The sequence below is a fragment of the Antechinus flavipes genome, chromosome 5 (assembly GCF_016432865.1).
Source record: "Antechinus flavipes isolate AdamAnt ecotype Samford, QLD, Australia chromosome 5, AdamAnt_v2, whole genome shotgun sequence".
Lineage (NCBI taxonomy): Eukaryota > Metazoa > Chordata > Mammalia > Dasyuromorphia > Dasyuridae > Antechinus > Antechinus flavipes.
The window spans coordinates 202,532,950-202,553,213 of NC_067402.1; the positions used below are offsets into that span (position 1 = coordinate 202,532,950).

Here is a 20,264-nt window from a genome sequence, read left to right on the forward strand (position 1 = left end):
TTGGATCTTTGGGTTTATAAAACACTAGCTTACTATTTTTGTTTATTACCGGGTTTGGTGTACCCAATCTATTCCACAGATCCACCGTTATATATTTTAGTACCTGAATGTTTTGATGATTTCTGTTTTGTAATGCAGTTTGAGATCTGTAATAGAAACTATCTTCCCTCACGTTTTTTAAGTTGATTCTCTTGATATTCCTGACCTTTTGTTCTTCCAAATTAACTTTATTATTATTTTTATAGGTCTACAAAATACTTTGGGGGTAATCTGATTGGTATAACACTTAATAAGTAAATTGAAGTAGAATTGTCATTTTTTTATATTGGTTCAGTCTACCCATGAATTAATACCTGTTAATATCTCTCGAATTGTTTTTATCTACTGCTTTAATGATAAGTGTTTTGTAATTATGTTCTTATAGTTCCTAGGTTTGCCTTGGCAGGTAGACTCCCAAGTATTTTGTAATATTTAAAATTATTTTAAATAGCTTCTCTATCTCTTCCTGCTGGAATTTGTAGGTAATATGTAAAAATGCTGATGATTTATGCAGATTTATTTTATGTTACATAACTTTGCTAAAGCTGTTAATTAATGGATTTTGTTGTTGTTATTGTTTGTTTTTGTTGTTGATCTGCTAAGATTCCCTAAGTATGCAATTGTATTGTCTATCAGTGGTGATAGTTTTGATTGCCTGTTTTGATTCTTTCATTTTCTCTTTCTTTTTTCATTACTATAAGTAGCATTTCTAGAACAATATTGAATAATATTAATGATAATGGTCATCCTCATTTCACCACATCTTAGTAAGAAAGGATTATCCCCATTATAGATAATTTTTCCTAAATGGTTTTGGATAATTACTGCTTATCATTTTAAGGAAAATATTTATTCTTATGCTTACTGGTGTTTTTAAATAGGGATGAATGTTGTGTTTGGTCAAAAGATTTTCTGCTATTGAGATATGATTTTAGTTGGTTTTGTTATTGATATGATCAGTTACATTGGCAATTATCTTAATATTGAACCAGATCTGTGTTCCTGATTTAAGTTATTTTTGTTTATAATGTATGATCTTTGTGATATATTGCAGTAATTTCCTTGTTAGTGTTTTATTTAAAATTTTTGCATCAATATTCGTTAGAAATATTTCTCTATAGATTTTTTCTCCATTTTTGCTTTTCCATAATTAGTTATCAGTAGATTTGTGTTGTGATGGGAATTTGGTAGGATTTCTTTGCCTATTTTCGCAAATTGTTTATTATAATATTGGAATTGTTTGATCCTATATTTGATAGAATATACTTGCAAATGCATCTAATCCTGAGAATTTTTTCTTAAGCAGCTCATCTGACGGCTTGTTCAATTTCTTTTTTTCCCCTAATATAGAGTTATTTATATATTTTATTTCCTCTTGGTAAATATGCATCTGTTTCACTCAGATTGTCAGATTCATTGGCTCATAATTGGGCAATATAACTCCTATAATTGATTTAATTTCATCTTCATTAGTGGTGAATTCACCTCTTTCATTTTTGATATTTATAATTTGATTTCTCTTTTCTTCTTATAAAATAAAATTAACCAATATTTTTCTCTTCCATTTTTTTAAATAAAAACAGCTCCTACTTTTATTAATTCAATGTGGTTTTATTGTATATTTATATCTCCTTTGATATTTAGAATTTAAAATGAGGGATTTAATTGGGAAATTTTAATTTGTTCTTTTTTCTAGGTTTTTTTTTTAGATGCATGCCCAAATTGCTGATTTGCCCTTATTCTATTCACTGATATAAGCATTTGGAGATATAAATGTTTCTTTATGTGTTGCTTTGACTACATCCCATAAATTTTAGTATGTTGTCTCATTGTTTTCTCTCCTATGAAATTGTTTCTATGACTTATTCCTTGACTCACTCGTTCTTTAGGATTAGATTATTTAGTTTCTAATTAAAATAGTTAATTTTTAATTCATGCTTCCAAGGTCCTTCATTGATTTTAATTTTTTATTGCTTTACAATTCAAAAATATTTTTCTTTTTCTGCATTTGGTTCCAAGGTTTTTATGCTATAAGACATATCAATCTTGGGACAATGCCATGTGCAGCTGAGAAAACGGTATTTTCTATTCCTATTCTATTCCTATATTCCTTTCTATTACCATTCAAATTTTCTCCAGGGACTGAGTGGAATTTTTTGTTTGTGTTTTTTTTTTTAAAGAATGAAGAAAACATGGGAATATTTTTGGCAGTATGAAAGGAGAAAGTAAATAGAGATTAGGGAAAGAATGGTAAGGACAGTGCTAGAGCAGATAGTAGGAAATGGAATCAAGATTGTCTTTCAGCGTTCTATCCTGGGTCTTCTTCTCTCCCTCTATACCATTTTATTTAATACTTTCTTCACTTCCCATAGATTTAATTATTATCTCTATGCAGATCTATTTCAGATCTATTTTTATAGCCCTAAGCTAACTTCTGGTCTCACATTTCCATTTGATTCTTGGATATCATGAAGTGGTAAATATATTAAATTCAACACAGTCTCAAACTGTGGGTATAATCACTCCTTACTCTCTTTTACCCCTCACATCCAATCTGTGCCAAAGTCTGTAAATTTTTCCTTAGCAACTTCTCTCTTAGACACCCCCTTCTCACCTGTAAAATTGTCACCATCCTAGTGCCCTTATGACTTCACACCTGGTTTATTACTGCTTTTTCCCTGCCTCAAGTCTTTTCCCATTTCAGATCATACTCCACTCACCTGCTAAAATTATCTGCCTTAAGTCCAGGTTCATCTCATCTTCTCTCTTCAGCTCCTTCTCAATAAACTCCAGTGAGACTCCCTGCAGCCACAAGAATAAAATATAAAATGCTCTGTTTAGTATTCAAAGCCCTCTTTAACCTGGCCCGCTACATTTATGATTTTCTTATACCTTATTATCCTTCCCCAATCTCCACTCACAGAATATTCTGGGACCCTGTAACACTGGCTTCTTTTTTGTTCCTTAGAAATATATCCCATTTCCTGATTTTATATCCTCATTGACCATTTCTTGTACCTGAAATATTTTCCTTTCTCTTCTCCACCTCTTGGCTTCTGAAGCTTCCTTCAATTACCAGCAAAAATTTCACCTTCTATAAGAAATTTTTTTGCTATTTGTTCTTAATTCTAATGCCCTCCTTCTGTTGATTAAATCCATTTTATCCTATCTCTAGCTTGTTTTCAAGTGATTGGAGGATGAAGTACCAACTCCTCCCAAGTCTTCATTTAGAGAGGTAGAAGCTGGTGTGTGTGTGTGTGTGTGTGTGTGTGTGTGTGTGTGTGTGTGTGTGTGTGTGTATGTGTGCCTGATTTCGACTCCATAGAACAAAATACTCCTCCCAGATTAAGATTACTACCTCTAATCTCATCACCATACTGAATCATTGATTAATACTCTCTCCTCTCCCCTCGATTTGAAGGGCTAAAGAATGGAGTATCAAACTCCGCCCACTGCTTTCCTTTATAGAAAGTTTTTTGTACTCAAGCCACTCTGAATCTGCTTTCTATTTTGTTTCACTTTTACAAAACAAGATCTCCCTGAATCTTCTGTGTGTTGTCCATCCCCAATAGACTGAAAGTTCCTTGAGGGTAGGGACTGTTTTTATTCACTGTATTCCCACCAATTAGCGCAGTGCCCAGCACATATTAAGCACTTAAGTGTTTATTGGATTGGATAATCGTTTACATCTTGTCTCCGCCATTAGACTATGTGGTCCTTTAGAATAGAGGCTGTCTTTTTACCTTTTTTTGTATCCTTAGCTTGCCACGCCAACTTTCCAGGGCCCTGCACTGTAACACTCGGTTCCTAGAAACCTAAAGATATCACAATGTAATATTGTGAACTAGGTTCAACATTGTATCTGGAGTGGAGATTGTTTCCCTAGAATCTTGGAGATGAGTGATCACATAGTACTAGAGCTTAAATATTGTTAAGCACTTTCTAAAAATGACTTTCATCATAACCATAAAGAAAAAATTAAATTTTACACATTCTATGCATGGCATTCTTGAAGCACCTTTTCAACATACATGTCTTGTAAATCCCTAAATAAATGTGAAATGCTCAAAAAATTTTTTTATTTGATGTCAGTATCACCAAATAAATAAATAGAGACTGGTTTGTGGAATTCATATTAGTAATAATATTTAATTCTTTCAGCATTTTGCAAAAATGGCTGTAGGAATGGAGGAACCTGTATTGCTTCCAATGTATGTGCCTGTCCATCAGGCTTCACAGGACCTAGCTGTGAAACGGGTAAGAATGTAATTTCAGCTATAAAATGAATTTTTCTACCAATGTGTAAAGTTATCCATAACAAAAATAACAATTTTTAACAGCCTATCAAGAGCATATAGTGATCTTAATTTTCAAAAATGCTATGAATAAAATGGAAGTTTTAGAGATATATTCATTAGGCAACTCCTCCCAAGTTATTCTAAGGATATTTATTAATATTAATTGCAATTAGAAATAGCATGTGACATATATCTGAATAATTAAACCAGATCTTGTCACTTCATAATTCTTATTATATATTCACCATATATATAGCCTATTTCTTGTAAAATTACTACATCTTATCTATGATTAGTTAGACCTTAAATTTATTAGCTGAATAATTAAAGAAAACTTCAAGGTATTGCTTTAATAAAACAAGGCTTACATATACTCATAAAATGCTATATTGTAGACATTATCTGAGCTACAATTTCCATTTGATTGTGACTCAAATCCGTACCCCATATTGTCATCATTTATTTCTTGGTCATGAGTGTCTCATGACACTATATAGGGCATAAACCACCACAAAAATCAAATTCATTGTTTATGGAAAATTCATAATTGGCCAGTATTGCTCTTGTAATTGCCATTTACTTGGCACTAGTAAAAATATCATCAAATTATTACTCAAACAAACTTAAATTTTAGCTCCATATGCACGGTATTTGAACTTTTCTGAGACCACATTAAAGCCAACTCTTATTTATAAAATAGTGACTATAGCTATCACTAAATCCTTTATTGAAAAAGACAATTATTTTCTGATGACCATTACTTTTTTTTTTAGTACATATGCCTCTATTAGAATATATATTATATAAGGCCAACACTGATATGTATTAGAGGCAATTGATAAAATTTTTATAAGCTTGCTCCACTTTTATTACTTAATTGTCCTTGTAATAAATAATTCAGCTTTCTCTTTATTTCCCACCCAGTGCAATCCTTTGGACTTTCCTATCATATAGTCCCCTTTTATATTTTTTTCCTCAATTAGATTGTACGTTTGTTGAGGGAAGGAACTATCTTTTTATTCCCTTTCATCACATTTCCAGTGCTTAGCACATAGCAGATACTTAATAAAGTATTGAGTGATTAATTTCCATTGAGTAAGTGGATTTAAGGCATTTTGTAACCATAAAACAATAAAAATATAAATTATCATTGTTACCATTATTGCATGACAACATATTTACAAGATCCATTGGTATCACAATTATTAATAAAGTTGCTAACATACCATATCTCTTCAGTGAATTATAGCTATTGTTTAACTTCTTGTTTCTCTAACTTGATTTTGAGCAGACATTGATGAATGCTCAGATGGCTTTGTACAATGCGACAACCGTGCTAACTGCATTAACCTGCCTGGTTGGTATCACTGTGAATGCAGAGATGGTTACCATGACAATGGGATGTTTTCACCAAATGGAGAGTCATGTGAAGGTCAGTACTAAAGAAAGGACTTTATAATGAACAGTCTAGCAGAACTTAGGTATAATGTCTTTAAAGGTTTAAATCATAGGCCATTTTAAACCTAAAAGTGTGATATTGATTTTTGACATGTTAAAAAAAAATTCATATACGCTAGTGAAATAATTTAGTATTGTTGAGATCAGTCGATAATCACTTATTAAACACCTATTATTTGCCAGGCGCTGTGCTGAGCATTAGAAAAATAAAAAACAAAATGAAATAGTTGAATTGCTTTAAAAAAAAGTTTTTAATTGCATATGCAACCAAATCTCCATTTTTAATACATACTTTTAAAAAAATCTAAAAAGTTTGTACATTACATTCAAACTGTCCTGTTTGTGTTTCTTTCTGAATTTCTTTCTGTGCTCATTTGTAAGAAAAAGAGAGACTTTATCTTATTTTTTAAAACTTTCTTCTATGAAAGATCTATCTTCTCCATTATATGAGTAGAACCATACCTATCCTTCCAGGGCAAGTTGTCCTTGGTCATAAGCTTTTTAGAATATCATATTTCATGATTTCCTTTTATAGCAAAAACTTCCAGGTTTTCTTTCAGGATGCTTGCAGTTTTTTTTTTTTCTTGGACATGGGAACTCTGGATTTTAGTTGTGACATTTCCAGAATTTTTTTCTTACTTTCAGAATGTCAACAGAAGAGTCTATCTTCCCTTTATTTTTTGATTTTAATGAATCTGGGGAGCTCTCATTAATGTTTCATAAAATATAGTTGACAGGCTTTCTGTAAAATAAAGTCTTCAGGAAGTCAAATGATTCTTAAATCCTTTCACCTTAAGCTATCTTCCAGACCAGTTGTTTTTGATATATTATGTTTTCTTCTATTTTCCAATCTTTTGAGTTTGTTCCAATATTTCCTGTCTGAGGAAATCATTGATTTCTATTTAATCTATTCCAGGTTTCAAGGAGTCTGTTTACTCCAGTATAATTTACTAATTTGTATGCTCTTTATTTTCCTTTTAATTCTTTCTTCCAGAGATTTTATTTCATTTTTAATGTATTTTGCTTCATTTATTCTACATATTTCTATAGTCCTTGTGAAAAATGTATTTTCTTTTTCATTAAGTTTCTCTTTGCAGATATACTGCAGTTACTTTCTCCTACTAGGCTAGATTTTTTTTTTTTTATCATTTCTAGATCTACAATAATTTTCCCCTTTCCTTTTCTATTAGTATTTTCTTTGGCTTGCTCATCTCTTGAGCCTTAAATGTACAGTGGAACTCTTCCTTCTGATGAAATTTTGGATAAGATCATCTACTCCACTTAATCTCATCCTTGGTCACCAAGTCTCCTGATCTGATCTCTGCCTCTTTCCCAAGTCAAATCCACTGGCTCTTTGAAGTCTGAAGTGATGGGTCTCCAGGGCCTTCTGTAGTATCTCAGGAGAAAGTGTTTGAGTTCCCAGAGACCTTCAGTGCCTTTACTGTCCTTCTCTAAGTGCTGCCAGGCTATACTGGCCACTGTGGCACCTGATAGCTTCCAAAACTCTGTTTTTTTTTCCCAGTTACCCTATTATTTCTCAGTGAGTCCTTCTTTTTTTGCTGCCTCTAGCTATGCTGTTTTGCTGGATACATATAAAGACCTTTTTTAGGTCTCTGACCTAGAAAAAATAATAAGGAGAAACTATATAAAAGAAATTGCATTACCTGAGTGCCATGACCCCACCCCCCTCCAAAGGATCCTAGATACTACGTTTCAAGTAATGTAACAAGAAAACTGCTCAAATCTTTTATAATGCAAGAATAAAATGAAAGTAAAATTGATTTGCTGGTCAGCTCCTCAAAGAAACCCCAAAATGAAAACTCCCAGGAATATCATGGTCAAAAGTCAAAGTTTACAGGGGACAAAAAAATCCTACAAGCAACCCAAAAACAAGAATTATCAAAAATTGCAATCAGGATCATACATAATTAGTTGCCACCAGTATAAAGAAGCAAAGAGCTTGGAATGCAATATCCCAGAGCCCAGATAGCAGAAGAAATACAGCATTCTAGCTAAACTCTCTCAAAAGAAAAATCTTTTTAAAAATCTTTTTTTCTCTTCATATTTTTCTTTAACCTAGAATTCACCCATAAAATGAAAACAGATTAAAAATTTGGACTCGACTCTACTTTCAGGAAATGTTATGAAAATTAGAGATACACACATACATATGTACATATATATGCATATGTATAAAAGAAAAATCAGACTAGAATTTATTATGTTTAAAAAAGCAGAGGTAGTAATCATATTTTCAACTATATTTGCCAGTGGTAAAGATACGACTATAACTTCAAATCCTCTAGCACCTAGTCCTATTCTATTTCCACTATGAGTGATCAGCAGTTGCAAAGCATTTTACAAATATATCATTTTACCTTCACAGCAACCCTGGGAAACAGATGCTGCTATTCTTATGTAATAGAGAAACTGGAGGCATACAGGCTAATTGACTTGCTCAGGGACTTAAGGCTAATGACTGCCTAAGACTGTATTTGATATTATACTTCTATTCCTCAAAACAGATTAGTAATAGTTGCTCACTAATATACATAAAATATATCTTAATACATTTTTATCATCTGAAATGTATTTTAATTCATGAATTTTGAGATTATATGCTTTAATCAAATATCTTCTATGGAATAGATTTGTAAGTTAAGATAGTTATACTTTTCTTCTGTATGAAAATGCTATGGATTTATGATTTCCATTGTATAGAGTAGGAGAGAAAGATCACAGTACAGAACAGAAAGAAGCTATAAAATTAAGGACTAAATGGGATTATTGGCCAGATAGATAGGTGCTATAAAATAGCTGCTGGTGTTTATAGAGGCAGAATAAAACAGGGATAAAATAGAAGTGATTAGTAGAAGAAAATACCTGGGTCAATTCAATTCAATTCAGGCATAGAAAAGGAGGGTAAATAAATATATTAAAGAGAAAGATATAATATATGGAGGGGTTTGGAGAAGATTTGGAATTATGCCCAAAGGGCTATCATTCCCTTTGGCCCAGCAATATCCAAAATGTCTGTATTCAAAGAGGGGAAAAAAAGAAAAAGGACTATATGTACAAAATTTTTATAGCAGTTGTTTTTGTGGTGGCAAAGAATTGGAAATTGAGGGAATGCACATCACCTGGATTATGGCTAATCAAGTTGTGGTATATGATTCTGATGGAGTGCTATTGTGATATAAAAAATGAAAAGGGAGTAGTTTCAGAAAAATCCAGGAAGACTTATATTAACTAATGTGAAGTGAACTGAGCAAATAAATAGAATATTATACAGAACAATACCAATATTGTAACAAGATCAATAGTGCAAGACTTAACTACTATGATCAATACAATAATTCAAGAGAGAGAACTAATGAATTCTGAGTGCAGTTTTGAAAAACCTTTTTGTTTCACTTTATTTTTCTTGCCTTTTTTGGTATGTGCAACATGGCTAATATGGAGATATGTTTACATGATTTCACATGAATAATGGGTATCATATTTGATTTTTCTTGTGCAGCATGATAAATGTGGAAATATGTTTAAAAGAATTGCACATGTTTAACCTGTATTGGATTACTTATTGTCTGTGGGAGAAAGGAGGTGGGAAGGGAAGGAAAGAAGAAAAATTTGGAAGACAAGGGTTTGCAAGAGTTAATGCTGAAAACTATCTTTGCATGTATTTTGAAAAAAAACTATTATAAAAAATGAGTATCATAATGCTTACCTTCTCAAAAGGTGAATAGGCTGGCTGGAGTGGGAGAACTTAGAACTCAAAACTAAAGCAATACATATTAAATAAAAGAAATAAAAAATAATGTTTAACTACAAAAAAAAAGAAAAGAAAAAAAAAGAAATTCCATCATATACGTAAAACATAATTTAGTACTCAGGACTTGTACCTAGACAGACTATCTAAATAATTTTTTTAATTTTGTTTAGTAGTAACTTTCCATAATAAGTTGGGGTAAATATTTTCCCTGAAAAAAAGTTTCCTAGTCTCCATGTTCCTTGTGTTAATAAAATAAATAACCCAAAATTTCCAAAGATTTAATCAGTTAACCAAGATTTTCTGACTTTACATATCAGGTCTGGTAGTATTTTCTCTGAAATGTGAATAGTAATCTTATAAAATTATTGATATTACTTATTTAAATCAGAATCTAACATAAGACTTATAACCAGAAAATAGAAAGTAGTTCTGAAAGTAGAAAACAGCTGAATGTTTTATGGTTAGAGACACTGGTTGCAGTAGACATTAAAAATATCTTCTTTTTCCCCCTTCATCCATAGATATAGATGAATGTGGTACTGGGCGACACAGCTGTGCCAATGATACTATTTGCTTTAACCTGGATGGTGGTTATGATTGCCGGTGTCCTCATGGAAAAAACTGCACAGGGGATTGTATTCACACTGAAAAAGTCAAACACAATGGGCAGATTTGGGTGTTAGATAATGATCGATGTTCTGTGTGCTCATGTCAGGTTGGTATAGATAAAATTATTGATCACTCTTATATCTACTCAGGAATAGGATTATTTATGAAGAACTATGATGGAGCCAGTGCAGTACTAGTGAAAAAAGAAATGATCCTTATAATTTAAATCATTTTATTTGTATGTTTTATATCACAGTTATTTCTGAGTATGTCCCTCCATTCTCCTACTCAAAAAGTCATCCCTTGCACCAAAGAGGAAAAAAAGATAGAAAATGGCAGCTTTTGCAACATATTATACCTATTGTTCCTCACTTCTGCAATGACGGGAAGGGTATATATTTTCTTAATTTGTCTCCAAAGCCAAGCTTTGTTATAATAATTAGATATACTAGGTTTGCATATTATCCTACTTACATTGCTATGTATTATATGGTCTTTATCATTTTGTTTATTTTGCTTATTTCACTCCTCATTCTTTAATACTTTAAGTCTTTCCATACTTCTCTGAAACCATCATGTTTGTCATTTCTAACAACTAAGTAAATATTCCTTTACATTCACATGCCATAATTTGTTTTGTCATTCCTCAACTGAGTTCATTAATTAATGAACTTGTTTCTAGTTTTATATTGCTATAAAAAGTGCTGCCATGAATATTTTAGGCTACATGGGTCCTTTATTTCTGTGTTTGGTCTTTGTGGGATACTTCTAACAATGAGATTTGTGAGACAAAAGGGTGGATCGTTTTATTAACTTTTCCCTCCCTCTTAGTTCCAAATTACTGTCCAGAAGAGTTAAGCCAAGTCATATTTCTGGATATTGTGCATTAATGTACTCTCTTTCTAAAGCACCTCCAACAACAAAGGATCAATATACGTGCCTTTCTAGCATTGACTATTCCCCTCTTTACCAAGTAGCTGGGGATGAAATGAGACCTCAGAGAATTGCTATTTGCACTTCTATTATCATTATTTCTGTGTTTGGTCTTTGTGGGATACTTCTAACAATGAGATTTGTGAGACAAAAGGGTGGATCGTTTTATTAACTTTTTCCTCCCTCTTAGTTCCAAATTGCTGTCCAGAATAGTTAAGCCAAGTTATATTTCTGGATATTGTGCATTAATGTACTCTCTAAAGCACCTCCAACAATAAGGGATCAATATACATGCCTTTCTAGCATTGACTATTCCCCTCTTTACCAAGTAGCTGGGGATGAAATGAAACCTCAGAGAATTGCTATTTGCATTTCTATTATCATTAATGTTTTGAAATCACTTTTTATGAGTGTTTATTAAAAAAACAATTATTCATATCCTTTTACAATGTATTTAATGGAAAATATTTTGGTCTTATACAATAGCTTTAAATCCCTCATATTTTGTTAAGCTCTTTTTCAATTTATAAAACAGATATGTTATACTATCTGTTTCACTTGTCAGTGGCATTTCTATGAAGAGTATTTAATGTTAATTAGTAATAAGAATTTGCATCTATTTACTGAAAAACAAGCCAGCTAGTAAAGTGAATAGAGTTCTAGGTCTGGAGTCAGGAAGATTCATCTTCCTGAGTTCACATTTGACCCCCGACACTTACTAGCTGTGTGATTCAGGGCAAGTCAGTTAGCTTTGTCTCCCTTATTTCCTCAACTATAAAATGAGCTAGAGCAAGAAATGGCAAACCACTTCAGTATTTTTGCCAAGAAAATCCCAAATGGAATAAGAAACACTCAGATACAACTGAAAACAATTGAAGGATAGCAACAGAAAACAGAATTAATTATTTCTGAGGCTTTCCATCTCAAGAAAACATTTATTAGTTACCAAAAACTGAAACCTTAATACTCAGATAAAAATCACTGACATTCTAGGGAACTATGCCATAGTATTTTATTCAGACTATTTCAGTCTGTTGAAAATAGGAATGATAGTTTACAACTGAAAAAGAATTTTCTCTGCTTTTGGTCATTTCTATGCAAACTACATAGATGAAACTTTGGACAAAATTATTAAAACAATAACATTTAGATAAAATGAAAGAACTTTAATTTGTTGTAAACCTTGTTACTGCAGAGCACTTTAACTGCCAAATTAATCTTCATAGAATTTTTCATAGTGAGAAGCATAAAGGTTTCTACTAACATTACTTTTTCTCTTTTAATAGAAAGGATTTGTCATGTGTCGCCGGATGGTCTGTGACTGTGAGAATCCCACTGTTGATCTCTTTTGCTGCCCGGAATGTGACCTCAGGGTTACCAGTCAATGTCTCCATCAGAATGGGGAAATCTTATATAATAGTGGTGATACCTGGGTTCAGAATTGCCAACAGTGCCGATGTTTGGTAAGTTTGGCTGGGTGAGATGGATTATCATGTATCTTTGACATTTGATTTTTTCAGTCTGAGAACACTTTCCTTGTGAAGTATCTATAGCTCTAATTTCTAGAGTTCCCTGAGTTCATAATTAATAAATGTTAATGGAAGTATATCAACCCAGTTTTGTGTGTGTGTAAATATGAGTTTGTATTTCCCTGATAGCTAGGGTCTCACAACCTCCAAAAGAGACATATTCTAGAGAAGAGAAAACAGATATTGTAAATAAAGTTTAACAAAAGAGTAAACTGAGGCAATTCTCTATGCATAATATCAACAGCAGCATGCTAACTGATAACAAAGGATGGATGTTTTGATAGAAATTCTGAGAGAAAGTTTTGAGCATGATCAATCAAATTATTATTTAAGCCAATAAATTGAATCATTGGCCTTTTGATGACTAAAGACCCAGAGTGAGGGCAACCAAGGCCTTTTAATCCTAGGTATGTCTTTCTTCTGATTGCCCTTGTAATCCATCATTTGGACCTCTCCAGGCAGAGACAAGGAAATCCCAAATAGTAAACATTTTAATGAGGAGGGGGTTAAGAATTCTCAGCACTTCATCACTGGGAAACAATGCCCTTCTTTGATACTTAAGGCATGCTAATTGATTTATGAGACCCAACTACCTCTAGAAAGCTTGACTTTAAAAAGCCATCTCAATCAGGTTACCCCTGGTTTGATTTTCCCATGAGGACCATGTCACTCCTAACTTTAATTAGAAAGCAAGGACAGAGACTTGTCCCTTGTAAAGGTCCTAACTCAAGCTGGTTCTCTGTCTACAAAGTAGACAGAAATGAGTCTCACTTAGGAGAGGAGCTGCACAAGCTGATTTTTGAGCAGATGCCTTGGATGCTGGGACTAATCACATTAATTGATCTTGCCTTTTAAAAAGTGCCTGCTCTTCAGAAATGGGGCCTGACAAAGTAAGAGAAAAGTCTGGATCACAAAGTAAACAACACAGCACAATATTAATTTTGCTTACAGCCTAGAAAATAGCCAAAGATGTAGCTGTTACTGCCATTGTGAAACAGATCAATGATTTCTAAAAGTCCTAAAAGTTCTAAAAGTCAGACTTTGGGCATGATCAAACCCATGACATGATCCCAGCTCACAAAATTCCCTAAGGAAATGTATAACAAGTATTATTCCAAAATAATTAACAGGAAAAGGCACATAGATACTAAGACACAGTTGTAGACTAGGAAGGTCCCATAGAGGTAATTTAGCCCAATGCTCTCTTTTTTGTAGATGAGAAAACTGAAGCCCAAGGAGGTTAAGGGACTTGCAAGGTCAAAGAAATCCTAAAAGCCAGAACTAGAATTCTACCTCAAGTCTCAAAACTCAAGTTCTATACCTAAATCTAACTGCCATATTGCTCTACTATGTCAAGGTCCTACCAGTTCTGCTTTTCCTCTTTAGCCAACAAACAGTTCAATACCAAAGACAACTACTATCAGCAATAAAAGCCTTTCTTATTTCTCCTTTTATGTGCTATCTGCAAGCAGCCCCTTTCAGAGAAAGCCACAGAACCTCCTGAACAATTTTCTGTTTCCTTGGATAATTTACTATATGGTATCTCAAAAATTGTAGTGCAGTTTTAAGTTATTAAGACTTTGTTGTTATTGTTCAGTCATTTCTACTCTTCATGACCCCGTGTACCACAGTATTCTGGACCCTTCTATCCTCCACTATCTCTCAAAGTCTGTCCACGTTTATTATTTCCATGATACTATCTATTCATATCGTCCTCTGCCATGCCCTTTTCCTTTTGCTTTCAATCCTTCTCAATATCAGGGTCTTTTTCAATGGGCCCCATCTTTTCATTATGTGGCCAAAGTAGTTAAGCTTCAGCTGCAGTATTTGACCTTCCAATAAATACCTGAATTAATTTTTTAAGTGCTGACTGATTTAACCTCATTGCTGTGCAAGGGACTCCCAAAAAGTCTTCACCAGCAATAGGAAATCGCAATTCTCAGCTTTCCTTATAGTCTAACTCTGACAGCCATGCGTCACTGCTGAAAAAAAGTTTTGACTTTATGGACCTTTGTTTGCAAGGTGATGTCTGCTTTTCAGCATACCATTCAGATTTACCCTAGCTTTCCTAAACTTCACCTCTTAAGCCTATTAAAGCTTAAAACTGATGCTGTGTACTAATACAAAAGACATGTAAGAACATATGTTTGCCATCCCTGATTCTAAAAGAGAAGATAATAACTTCTTTGGTTACTCTGTGTGGTTAGAGTTCTCTTGAAAAGTCTACAAAAATACTACAACTACAACTTTGGTTTCATAAACAAACTGATAAATTTTTTCTTAAGTAATCTATTTTTAATACATTCCTATCATTCATTCTTACATTTTTTTAGTGTTTGGTTTCCCACTCCCCCTTTTAGAGAAGATTGTCATCTGCACTATTTTATATATGCTCATGAAATTACTGGTAGAAACAATAAGAGAAGGGCTCAGAGATAACTGTCTTATTTTATTTTGTGGTTTGTAGCAGACTTTTTCTATTCAAGATGTTACTTTTAAAGTTATAATTAGCATTCTTTCTATTATCACATAGTTGTTTTTAGATAAATCATTTTATTCATTTATTTTAATCCAAAAATCAATTGAAAGAGCAAAGCTGGTTTCTATACTTGAAGGCTACTTTTATCTTCAGTACCATAAGATTTTGAAATGTCTAGTAAAATACTTCTAAATATTTAAAAATAGATAATTTTTTTAAGATAGTTCTAACTTTTACATTTTTCTTGTGAAGAAAAATAAAGATTGAATTGAATTCAAGGGTCGAGTAAGAATGAGGATTTTTAAAAAATTTTTCTACTTTTGTAAATTCAGGAATGAATACAATATAAATTGAATGTGTATATACATATATAAAACATTGATTTTCTTGTAAATGAACAAAACTTTTTTATGCAGAAATAAATTTTAAAAGTCAGCATAAAAGAAAGTCACAAATCTCTATATTTCAAAGCTGTCTTCTAGTAGAAAGAAAGGCAACATGGAATTTTATTTTTTTCTAAATAGAATTGTGTTTTGAAATTCTTGAAGATGACTTTTACAATTTACCTATCTTCATATTTGTTTAGAGCAACTTTTTGTATAAAACTTGAATGATCCATATCTTTGATACCTAGAAAATGTTTTTAAAGTCAAATTAACATATTAAATATTCAGCCTTCAGTTTTCTTTCTCCTCCTTCCCTTCTTCTCTCATTCCCTTTCTCTGAGAATATGTCTATGTTTTCTTAATAGCAAGGGGAAGTTGATTGCTGGCCTCTGCCTTGTCCAGACTTAGAGTGTGAATTCAGCATGCTTCCAGAGAATGAGTGTTGTCCACTCTGTGTCACTGATCCTTGCCAGGCTGATACCATACGCAATAATATGATGAAGACTTGCCTGGATGAAATGCATATGGTTCGTTTCACTGGATCTTCTTGGATTAAACATGGTACTGAGTGTACTCTCTGCCAATGCAAGGTAAGGAACATTAAATGCAACCTATGAATCTGTTTGTTTAATCTGGGCAGTGGACAGCCAGTATTTGTATCAGCCCCAAATCATACAAGTTTGATCTAATGCTATGATATTTCTTAAAAAAAAATTTCCTGTATTTTTTCATGGCAAAAGACATTTTTATTATTGGCCATTGGTTATTCACCAACTTTAAAAGTTGTGTTTCATTTCCTCATGTGATCTGAGGAGCATATCAGCTGCACATAATATATTGTACAAAATTGAAATGAATAGTACACAAGGGAACATCTTCTTGGAAAATAATAACCAAAAAGTCCTTTGCAAATTTAATATACTTGTGATTAATAATATTATCAGTAATATTAAAGGTGAATGAATTATTTTTTTCAGTATTTCTTCTATAACTAGAGAAATATTTGTAAATTACCTTTGCTCTTGAAAGATAATATGCAATTATATAATATTATTTAGTCAAATATATAAATTTTTATGCTTATATAAAATAAAAACTTGAATATTTGAATAGTGGTAGATGAATATCTTCAACACAGTAATTTCTACTATGATAAAATAATATGAATTGTTTCCTTTAACATATAACTATGGAACCTATCTCATATCTAAATAATAGTACTCCTTTAAAAATTACAATACTCTAGAAAACTATTTTTCTTTGTTTTATTTTTTTCCCAATTACATGTAAGAACAATTTTTATTGTACATTTTTAAAGGTTTTGAGTTCCAAATTCTCTCCCACTCTCTACCACATCAATTAGCAGAGAAGCAATTTAAATAGGCTATACATGTACGGTCATCAAAACAGATTTTCCTGTTAGACATGGTGTGTGTGGGGGGAATTGCCCCCCAAAAACACTCCAATAAAAATATGCTTCACTTTGTATTCAGATTCCATCGGTTCTTTCTTTGGAAATATATAGCATTTTTTTATCATAAGTCCTTTAGAATTGTCTTGGATCATTATATTGCTAAGAATAGCTAAGTCATTCACAGTTGATCATCATACAATATTTCCTTTGGTGTATATGATGTTTCACTTTGCATCAGTTTGTCTAAGTCTTACAAGAGTTATAGCTGATTTCCCCAATAGATAGATACATAAATAGATATCCCTATCCCCCAATTTTTTGTTCTCCTTCAGTTCATTGTCTACATAAGTTGTGAATGGGAAATATGGTTCAAGATAAAGTAGCTGTGAATTTCTTCATCTGATAGTAGTCTTAAATTTAATATCTTTTTTCTTCATCTATATCCTAAACACATCTCTCAGCCAAGAATTTTTGTTTCAATTTTTCCTTATTGATGTTGCTGTACTCATTCCAAAAGATTGTTGCACTATACATCACAGAAGTTACCAATAAAGTGATTTAACCAAAAACTTTTTTTGAGTGACATATTTTTCAGAAAAAAAGGATAAACACATTTGAGTTAATCCTTAATTGAACTAACATTCCTGATCAGCTATCTCAGTTTTATCAGTGACTATTTCCTGTGACCCATTAAAAGATGATTACAATTTTTTATAATTGTCATTTTTAATTTAAATCATATTACACTTTTGTAGGTTGTATTGTAATACTAATAATTATGATTATTATTTTTATTGAAACATGCTATGGACACTATTTGGTTTATGTCACAATTCTATTTTATAAGTAGAAAGCAATGTGAGGGATAGTTAGAACCATTTCATAACAACACTTTTGTTTCTGAGTGCCCTCTAACCCCAAAAAGTGCAGAGAATTATTTGTTGTCTCTAAAATGATTAATCCAAACATGGCAAGTTAAATTTCCTACTTATATTTATTTAAATTCCTACTTTTACACAAGTAAAATTCTGAGCTTATAATAATAATGCAGAATGAAGTCATTTTATTTTTTCCATAAGAGCTCTCTATATAGGTAGCTTGATTTTCTAAAAGGATTTTTTTCCTATCCTAACTATGTTTTCTAGATGTTAAAATGTATTAGTATCATATGAGTAAATATATCTTTAAATTAAAAGGATTAGATTCAAGGTTATGCTGGGTGATCAAAGAAGCAGCTAACAAAAAGCCACTAAATGTAATTTGATCACCATAATAGAAATTTGTCTATCCCTTAGATTACAACAGCTGTAGAAATGTATATTTTAAATAAATAATTTGCTAATGACTTTATCTTCCCCTTCCTCCTTTCACCAGAATGGTCATGTCTGTTGTACAGTGGATCTACAGTGCCTTCAAGAACTATGAAGTTAACATCTGTCTCTGATATGAGGTTTCTGATTAAATATTTTACTAAAACTCATAGTTGAAACCAAAACTGGACCATTTGCATGTAGTTAACATGCAGATGTATTTTAAGCTTTTAATTATAGAATTTATAGAGCTTGGAGAAACTACAGAAGGAAAAATCAGTGGATTAAGTCAGAATGCACTTCTGATTATTTTGTTTCTGACCTGACTGTATGGAAATGAGTATGGAATGAGTGATATCAAAACCAATGGAAGCAGACACTAATCCTATTTGATATCTGAAGGCAACTTTCTTCATTTGGTGCAGAAAATTATAGCTTATGTTATCTTTGCATATTGCTTGATGTCCTCACTGTAACTTTTTTAGTCAGTGAATGAAAAACATTTTCTACAAGCTAGATAAAGAACCTATAATGTTTTATGTATTATACATACTCGGAAAAAATCTGAAACAAGTTATAGAAAAATATATAGGCATGGATGCTTAATATTTTCTGATGGGAAAGTCATCTCTATTTGCTTTTTTGTGTACTTAATAGTACTTGATTAAATTCTTGTGCAAAATTTAAATATCTCTTACATTATGATATTTGTGACTTTTTGAGTACTCTTCCCCTTTAAACGTGATTATATTCCCTGGTTCTTCTAATTTTACCTATACTTTTCTCATAAGTGGATCAATCTTCATTTGTGCTTTCCCATAAGGCTCTTTGGGGTGTTTTATTTCCTTGAAAGACCATGTGGGAAAATTAATCAGCAGGGATTTTATTATGTCATATGTCAGTTAAAATCCCTAGAGAATGTGTCTTCAGGACTTGTCTCTTCTAGCTTTAAAATTGTATGATCCCATTTATTTAAGGTGATGAGAAAGCTTTATTTGTTACAAGGAACATGAGCCTTGCTAGGATGATGCAACTCTTTACTGGTCCTCTAGCAACTGCTAAGGAACCTTTTCCTCAAAGTGAAGATCAAATTTTCAACCTTTCCCCTTTGGATTTATCTCCTGTTGCACAGACTTTCTCATACTTGAACTTCCAACAAGTTAAGAAGGAGAGAATTCCTTTGTCCTCCTCCCAACAACACAAAAAGCTTAAAGCAAAATCACTTGGAAGCATGAAATGGACTTCTGAGTCTCAGGCTGCCTCTTTTTGCCTTTTCCTAAATATAGTTTAGCAGCTAGCAATTCTAAAAAATGGATTTTTCTAGAATTGGTCATAAATTACCTTATGGATCAAGAATTAAAGAATTTAAGATTTAGGGATTTAAATTTTAATTTTTGCAACAAAATGTTTCTCAGGGGACAAAATGATCACTGCTAGGATCATCCTGTAGCTGTGAAGGACTAAAATCAACCATGTCTGTCTTGGCCAGGAGTGCTGAACTTTGTTAGCTGGATGGTACAGATGTCAAGTGGATGGAAAATATCAATTTGACTGTCCCAGATATCGTCTTTATTTTTTGGGGGGGAGCATAATGAGGCCATTTGAGAAGTATTATGATTCTTGTATCTGTTCATACATTAAGTTGTGTTTTATGCATTTTTGTAGTGGAGGAAATAAACCACTACCTTGATACCCACATTGTATATTGAGTTTTTCTTTCCTCTTTCTTTCTTCTTTCTTTCTTTCTTTCTTTCTTTCTTTCTTTTACAGAAAAGCCTGTTACCTACATTTGGGGAAATCCTAGATCCAAGCATTGGTCTTACTCCCTAAGCTTTGTGTCAGTACAGAGTTTTCTGAAATTACTCAAGGATAAGAACAGAGCTAGAGTTTAATAATAATTCATTTAAGGACTTCAGGATACCAGGATAGGACCAAACTCCCCTTGGAATGGACTATCTATGCCTCCATTCTCCCAATCTCACCAGAGAAGTCATGGAGTGACATTAAAAAATGAGCTGATAATTCATTAAAGCTAAT

At 32.3% G+C, this 20,264-nt stretch overlaps 1 protein-coding gene across 2 annotated transcripts in view; it reads left to right on the plus strand.

The window, feature by feature from the left end:
* Positions 1 to 19,923, plus strand: part of NELL2 (neural EGFL like 2) — a 138,782-nt gene extending 118,859 nt beyond the window's left edge. For both annotated transcript variants that reach the window (XM_052000392.1, XM_052000394.1), the window contains 6 exons: positions 4,201 to 4,296; positions 5,629 to 5,769; positions 10,089 to 10,282; positions 12,396 to 12,572; positions 15,869 to 16,093; positions 18,292 to 19,923. In XM_052000392.1, the coding sequence (XP_051856352.1) occupies positions 4,201 to 4,296; positions 5,629 to 5,769; positions 10,089 to 10,282; positions 12,396 to 12,572; positions 15,869 to 16,093; positions 18,292 to 18,342 (884 nt within the window). In that variant the 3' untranslated portion in view covers positions 18,343 to 19,923. The remainder of the gene's footprint in view (positions 1 to 4,200; positions 4,297 to 5,628; positions 5,770 to 10,088; positions 10,283 to 12,395; positions 12,573 to 15,868; positions 16,094 to 18,291) is intronic.
* The last annotated feature ends 341 nt before the right edge of the window (positions 19,924 to 20,264 follow it).